General features: G+C 57.5%; 1 protein-coding gene across 3 annotated transcripts in view; it reads right to left on the bottom strand.

Annotated features, from left to right (window-relative positions):
• Nucleotides 1-899: 899 nt before the first annotated feature.
• Prr5 (proline rich 5) overlaps nt 900-7881 on the bottom strand; it is a 40278-nt gene continuing 33296 nt past the window's right edge. For 2 of the 3 annotated variants that reach the window (XM_038341605.2, XM_038341603.1), the window contains 4 exons: nt 5442-5533; nt 4968-5108; nt 3023-3158; nt 900-1795 (listed from right to left, as the gene is read on the bottom strand). In XM_038341605.2, the coding sequence (XP_038197533.1) occupies nt 1326-1795; nt 3023-3158; nt 4968-5108; nt 5442-5533 (839 nt within the window). In that variant the 3' untranslated portion in view covers nt 900-1325. The remainder of the gene's footprint in view (nt 1796-3022; nt 3159-4967; nt 5109-5441; nt 5534-7881) is intronic. The other variant, XM_038341604.1, reaches the window with a different exon arrangement.

The following is a 7881-nucleotide window of genomic DNA, read 5'->3' as shown; positions in this document are numbered from 1 at the left end:
CAGCAAAAGTGACAGAGACAGCCCGTGAGTTCAGTGTGTGCCCTCACCACAGGCAGCACGGAAACTCAAGTGGGCCACCCCTCTCTGGAACAGGCTGTTTCTCCCACCCTGGGGGCGGGGGAGCCTTCATCCTAACATCTCCAGCAGATTCCCTGGACCCACAAGGCCTTGCAGCCCAAGAATGAAATAGCTGCTTCCTATCCTGTTTCCTGTCCAAATCTGGTCACCCTGCCCCTGGGGCTGCTATTTGCTTGTCATTCCCAGCAGACCATCAAGGCCTGAGTGTCTGGGGCAGGGTTCCTGCTGGCTCTCTAAAGAGGATCTCAACACAACAGAGGCCTACTCCGGGGATGGCTTGTCGGGGTAAGCTGCTGGGCCGGTACAAGCCTGTAGCAATCCTGCCAGCTCTCAAGAACACTTACATCCATTTACCAGGCTGTAGAACCAGCTCATTTGAGGACCAGCAAGGTTCTAACCACCCTCAGACTCCAAGCAAACCTCTCTGGAGGCAAAGAACCACTCCTAGAGCAGCTGGGAATGCTGGACTGCCCATACCACCAGGCCAGAGTCTTCAGCAACCCCACCCCCCGCCCCAAACAAAGGGCAAGCAACCCTCTTCCCTCCCTGGCTGCAGTGGGTCCCTCCCAGCCAATGTCTGGGGCTGGAACCAGGGACCCACAGTAGGGCCTGTCTTATACCATCCACTAAGGTTTCAGGCCTACTTCATATGCTTTCTAGGTCCTTCCATCAAGAAGACATAGCGACACTGGACCCAAAAGCAAGTGGAAGAGTGGGCAATGGGCAAGTGGCCATGCCCTCAGCTTGGGAATGTGCCCCTGGCAGGAGGGAGTGGTCAATGAGGTGGGGGGTCCCAGAAGGACACCAGGGGGAAGACAGGAGCCTGGAGTTGTAAGTTTATTTCACGCCTTCCTGTGGCCACCCAGGGCAGAGAGAGGCAGGTCTGTGGCTGGAGTCCCGTCACTGTGGGGGCCAAGCAGGGCTGGCATAGGCAGAACCCACTGGTTTCACATTTTTCTGGGTAGGTGTGGGCTCCAAGGGTGGGGCAGGCAGAAGGGCACATGGTGGCCCCCTCCTCGAGGTGGTTCAGTGTGCATCTGGGTGATGCCAACTGGACATCCCAATCAGACCTGGGGTGAGCAGGGGAGGTGGGTAGGTTTTCCAACAGACTGGGAGCATACAGTGACCAAGGAGTGACAAGGGAGCTGGTGAGCTTAGGAAAGAGTAACAAACAAGCCTCTCTCTCACACAACCACCGACGCGCAAACACACAGGGGTCAGTAAAAACATGAACTAACCTCAGGCCATCACGCAACACTCGGCCGGCTTCCGGTTGCACCAAAGTCAGACACACTGGAGCGACTACCCCGCCCAAAGTCAATGAATATTCCTTCGGAGTCTGAGTCCGCGGACTCCAGGATCTGGTCCACCAGTGTCTCAGGGCTGGAGGTGGGTGGGGAGCCATGGGCTGGGTCCTGCTCGGGGGAACGGGCAGGGGGGTACAGTCTGCTGGGGCACGGCCCGGAGTGGGGCGTTGGAGAGGACCTGAAGGTCCCCGAAGGGCCCTGGCCAGGTGTGTCCACAAAGCCCTGGGGCTCAGGACAAGATGTCATCTCAGAGACCGAGTGCCTGCGGATGCTTGTACCACCGGCCGCTGTGCCTTCCGCTTCGTGCTCAGCCACAGGATTGAGCAGAGGTGTGTTGTAGCTTTTGGAGCGCACCACCGGGTTCTTGGCTAGGACATCCCCAGAGCGGGAGCGGCGCAGGAGCCGTTTCTCTGCAGGAACAGACACAGTTACACACCAGGATGGCGGCTGCTGACCCACACGGTTCCTTTATGTCCCAAGTCCCACCTTTGGGTAGAGGCTTCGGGTCAAGTGTCTAACCCACCCAGTAAAAGGCTCAGTGGCCGCTAGTTCTGGATCGGCCTCACCAGCCCAGGATACAAGCCTCCTGCCAAGGCTGGAGAGAACTTTAACATTCCCAGCCTTGATCTGAACAGGCAGTGGGACCTCAGCTGCCCAGGTTCAAATCTCCAAGCTGCCAGTGACCTGTGAATGACCCCGTCAGTCATACAGTCATATCTCATTGTCCTCACCCACAGAAGCCTACGGATCTTAGGTACCAGTGCTTTTCTAGGTTAGACTGGGCTCCTATTCTCACAGGCTGGAACCCAGGGGACAAACCTGCATGGAGGAGCTGCAGGGTGGGCAGTGCTATGAAGCAGTTTTTTACAGGCCTCCCTGGCTGTGGAGACACAGACTCAACCATGTAGGAGAAAGGCTTCCATGTAGAACCCTTCAATGCCCCATAGTGACCATGAGGTGGCACTCCTGAGTACAGCAAGCTGTCAGGGAGCCTCTCTGGATCAGGAGGGGTTGCCTTCTTGATCTCCGGGTATCCCGCTGGTCCTTGAAGGTGCAACGCTCTCCCGTTCTAACTTGCCTGAGCTGAGGCACACCCAAGTATTAAGACTTTACACCCTAGATAGCGGCCTGGATGAAGGGGAGCCTTCCAAGTGAACCCATCTGGTCTGTTCCTATGATCTAGTTTGCATCTCCTCCTGCAGGCCAGTGGTCATCACGGGGACTCACTGACACATTTCCCTGCTAGACCAGAACTGTGAAGGAGGGTGTGGCTTGGTCTCTGGGCTGATACACAGCAGGTGCCTAAATGACATTGCTGAATGAACAAGGCATGGCAAAGCTGGCTTCTGAGGGACCCACCAGGCTCTATAGGGCCTACTTTCCCCTCATCCCTCCCTGAGCCAGTACAGATGTGACATCTAGCAAATGCAGGAGGCTCTCTGCATGGTGGGTCTTTGCGGGAGAGCCACACTGTTCTGGGGACTGTCTGCTACCCTCCAACACCCTGTCTCCACTGAGGATCAAGGTCTGCACACGGCAGGGCCAGGCAGGTGCATGGAACAGATTGGCTGGAAACTGTAGCTGGGCCCCTGTGGGATCCTGGTTTTGCCCACACCATTGCCCCAGGCAGCACCCACCGAGGATGCAGGAATGGGTGCAGGGCCCTTCACTGGAGTAGAGGCCATAGGTGCCCAGGTACGGCGACACCACCTTCTGGATTAGTGTCTCCAGACGCAGGTAGTCTTCGGTCACACCCCGGGACTCATGTACCCCCTGCAAGAGAATGGAGGTCACCCCCTGGCCCAGCAGCAGCTCGTCTCTGCCCCATTTACCCCAGGAGGGACCCCAGACAGACAGATGCTGCTGCAGTCTCCTCCATGGCTGGGTTCCCTATAGTTGCATAAAGTAATTTACACCAAAGTCACAGGCACTGGTGTCCTGGGGGCCCTGGGTGGTCCTCTGAGAGACAGCTGGCCTTAGCCAGGAGCATCAAGTTCACCGCCGGAGGTCCTGTTCTCCCTGCCCATGCCTAGGGGGAGGGGAGGGGGCGGACACAGGCAGGAGAGGATGCCCATAGGGTTAGACAGGACCCCAGACCATGATCTTCTTGAGATAAGGTCTCATGATGTGTCCTAGGCTGCCTTGATCATGAGATCCTCCTGCCTCTGACTCCTGAGGGTTGGGACTGCAGATGTGTGCCACCATGCCCTGCCCACACACTTCTGAAATTTTATGAAGTCACATCTCCCCCTGCCTATGGTACAAATCTGACCCACACATGGTTGCTAGTGTGACTAGCACCCTACCACTTGGACTCCCAGAAGAAGCTGTGATCCTGGGGGCGAGGTAGGGGAGACAGAGTAGGCCCTCGATACACACTGGCCAGCAACTGTGACCTCCAAACAACTCAAGATTTGAAACAGTGAGGGCCAGATTCACCGGGGGACCAACGAGAGGTCAGCAGACAAGTTCACAGCAACCTTGGGGTAAGGTCGCTCAGTCTGGGGAGAGACTGCAGGTGGGGGCAATGGAAGCCTCTGGGGCAGAGAGGCTATGCTGGGATGCAGACCATAGCGGGAAAGCTGCAGGACGCACAGTAGCCAGCAGGTGGCAGCACCGCCCTGAGCATTGGTTGTCTCCTTGGCCACAGCTCCAGAGAGACCTGAACTTCCTTCCATCTCTCAGCCACCCTGGTGAAAATCCCACCCAAAGGCTTGGCTTCATTCCAAGATGACCACAGTCCTCAACCCAGGGCAGTCCCTGGACCCTGCAGACCCTGAAAACTACAGCCTGTTCCTTGCTCTCAAACTTTTACCATTTCCTTCTACCCCTAGGCCCTGCCCCCACAAACCCTAACTTTAAAAGGATTTCCACATATATGGGGGACTCATTACAAGGCTTCTGATGCCTGTGAGCATCCAAGTGAGGCCGCCCACCTGTGAACAGTAAAATGTTTCCCTGTCAAACGGGGCAGTTGGTGGTCCCTCTAAAGTCCTGTAAGGACTGCACGTTGTGAGAACGCAGTAAGGTGAACTGGCCAGCTGTACCGGGACATGTCAGATGTAGGGCACATGAGCTGCTGGTGGCCCGACCCTTCTCTGTCCTGGGCCACGTCCCTTTACTCCAGGTAAACTAGCTGGCCACAGTCCCTTCTCCAGAGCTAGTCTTGTTGATGAAGTTCATCTGTACCAAGTATCTGAAACCAGTGTGTGTGTGTGTCTGTCTGTCCGTCTGTCTGTCCAGCCCTGGAAACCAGTGTGCATGTGTGTCTGTCTGTCTGTCCATCTGTATGTCCAGCCCTGGAAACCAGTATGTGTGTGTGTGCGTATGTGTGTGTGTGTCTGTCTGTCCAGCCCTGGAAACCAGTGTGCGTGTGTGTGTGTGTGTGTACACGTACACACGCACACGCACACGCGCCCTTGTCCAGCCCGGGGAACTGAACATACAAAAGCCAGCTGCTGCGTAAGTAAGGAATTCTGGTCTGGCCATCCTGGCCCGAAGGCCTTACTTGCCACTCCCTGCCCAGTCGATCTCTATCACCTCCCAATATTAGGGTCCTGGGTCTCCAAGCCCTCGTCCCACCTGCAGTACCAGCAGCATCTGTGCGATGGCAGGGGGGACGCGTGCGTGGGAGCGGGCCAGTGCGTCCTCCAGCTTCACACTGAGGGTGATGGTGTTCCGGAAATGCAGCAGGGCAAGCTGGCGCACCGACGGCTCCTTGCCCTGTGGATGCAGGCAGAGGCAAGCTGGCCCCATTTTTATCTCTCTATCCCAGGTCAGGGGTGGGATGAGGGCACAGACCATAGGGACACCCAGCCCTTCCCCCATTCTATCTCCCACATGAACCCTGCCACAAAGATATAAGATGTAGGGCCCAGCTCCGGCACTAGGCTTCCCCTCTCCAGGCCAGGCTCTGCTGGGCTGTAAGGGACATCCCAGGTTAGTGCAGAGGAGAGCATCAGGCCTGGAGTCCTCCTTCTTGGAGCTATCCCAGGTACCCGCAGTGTGTCCTGGACAACTGGGACTCCCCTAACACCCATGCACCCAGCCATATACCTGCACAGGGTAGAAGATGGCCTGCAGCGTGGGCAGCACGTCACTGAAAAAGAAATCCCAGGTCTCCGCCAGCGAGTCTAGCAGCTTCTGTCCTGTGGGCGAGAGGAGCCATCACAGCATGTCCTGAACACACCGGCAGACCCATCCGGGACAAGGAGCTAAGCAGGAGTGGGAGGTCCCTGAGGCCCTAAGGAGGCCTCACTGACCCCCAGTATAGGGCAATTCTGTCGCCCTGAGCCCGTGAAGTTGGTACATGACAACACCTACAATCTAGATGGGACACAATGTGACTAACCCATGAAGGTGCTCAGCCCGGGTGACAGTGAAGGTTGGCACTCATTCCTGTCCTGAGGATGTCTGCACAGGTGTCGGTGCAAACCCTTCATCAGTTTCCCTCTTCCCTTGCATCCACCTAGAGAACCCCTAACTGGTACAGGCCCAGTCTTGGGCACAGGGGACAGTCAAGCCCCCAGTGGCTCTGGATACCCCCTACTATGTGGCAGGGAAGCAGGATACAGAACAGCCTTGGGGAGACAGTGGGAAAGGGTAGCTCCCAGGGCCAATGACCCAGGGTGCAATCTTTGGCTCCCTCTCCAGGGCCCAGGTCTACTTGTGGGAGAGGGAGCCGAGGACCGGCAGGGAGGGCTCCTTGGAGGAGTTGTCTGGCATCTGAGCTGGCTTCTCAGATGGATATGTGTTGGGCATGTGACATTCTCCCCTACCCCACCCTTTTCCCACCTCTACCAAGAGAAAGGAGCAGCTGTGTGGGGAACTGGATAAGTTGCAGGGACTCAGCTGGCCTCTGGCAGAGTGGCACCACCTGCCGTCAGGGAAAGGGGCACCTAACTGTGGTCACCAGGGTAGAGACGGCTGAGACAAATGGTCACTGGGTCTAGGAATGAACAGGTCCAGCATGTGTCCCATAGGCCTCTGCTGCCATGTGGGTCTGAGCGGGGTGGGGGCGGGGTCCTTGACTGCTGACCAGCCTGCCCGTCTCCAGGTTTCTATGAAGAAGCCTGTGAAGGTCTCTGCCCAGCTTTCCAGTACTTGTGGAACTTTCCCTCATGGAAAGCCCCAGGCTTATACAGAGTGAGGACATGGGGCCTCAGGAGCAGGCTGGCCTCTGTGTATGGCCACCCAGGGCTGCCTGTCGGCGGTCCCGGGTGGCCCACACCTGGCTCCAGGGGTCCGGAGGCTGCAGGAATGCCCGGGGCAGGCGGATGCTCACAGCCCCTCGGAGCCCTGCCTGAACACAAAGTCCCTTCAGTTCCTGCCATCATACAGGAAGAAAGACTGTTCAGTCCTGGCTGGCTGTGGGGTGGCCCTGGGCGCCTGCCAGGGCAGTGTGCCACCAAGTGAAGGTCGTCCTCCAGCCCACAGGGCGGACACCCCACAGAAAGCAGATGTTGTAAGACACAGAATCCAGGCCCCAGCTGGAGCCATGTGCTGTCAGGGACCCGGAAGGATAGCCTGGTCCCTGGCTAGGCTCTTGCCTGGGACTGCGGACTGGGCTGTGTGCTGAGGAGTGGGGTCAGCAGAGGCTAAAGTCAGACACAAAGGCTGATGCCTTGCTCTGTGGCTATAGAGGAGCCCTAGAAAGTTCTTCCAACCAGACCTAGCAGCACCCTCTATGTAAGGAACAGAATAAGTCCCTAGGGATCGATGACAAGGTACCGTGTTTGCTGCTGGTATGACACAGCCAGCCAACGTGCGTATCCTGCCTGGGCCCCAGTCAGAGGTGGAGCAGAGAGCTTTGGGGAAGGGCCAGGGTGAGGATCCATGAAGGCTTTCACTGGGCAGTCAGTCTCTCCTTTATGTGGCCACAGGGTGGTAAGAACAGGAGCGAGGTAGGCGGGTACAGCGCCAATTCACAGGCTCCAGGGATGGCGATGACCAGAGAAATAACAGAGATGGGGGCTAACAGAGATGCTGCTGGACAGCAGGGGCTGAGGCGTGGGCACAAGCGGGCAGGCAGCCAGGGAGAGAGGAGATTGCTGGGTGCACAGACACATCAGCTACGCTGAGGCTGGCTTCTGGGTGAGAAGACACAGACCCCGGCCTCAGCAGCCCCAGACCTCTGTGGCCTCTTGGGTGTCGAGCTGGGAACCTTCTGTGAGGTGTCAGGCTAGTCCCCTGCAGAGAGCACTCCTGTTCCAACTGGCTTCCTGGAACCACCTAGTTTGGGAGATGACGACGGAGGCCTCACAGGAGGTTGTAGAGAAGGGGGCAGGTGCCCAGGCTTTGGACTGCCCTCTGGAGGCTACCACTTCCATGTGTCCCCTCCAGCAGCTACAGGCTGAGGGCACAGCTGGCTTCAGGGAGCAGGGGATGAATTTCCTGAGGTGGAGAGGGGCTGGGATGGCTGACCCACAGGGCAGCAGTGTGGCTGTAAGGGATAGATAAATTCCTGAGCCAACCACACTTGGAGGCCATATCAGGA

This window comes from Arvicola amphibius, chromosome 9 (genome assembly GCF_903992535.2).
Source record: "Arvicola amphibius chromosome 9, mArvAmp1.2, whole genome shotgun sequence".
Taxonomy (NCBI): Eukaryota; Metazoa; Chordata; class Mammalia; order Rodentia; family Cricetidae; genus Arvicola; species Arvicola amphibius.
The sequence above is the reverse complement of the archived record's forward strand: the minus strand, read 5'-3'. Positions and strand labels throughout refer to the sequence as shown.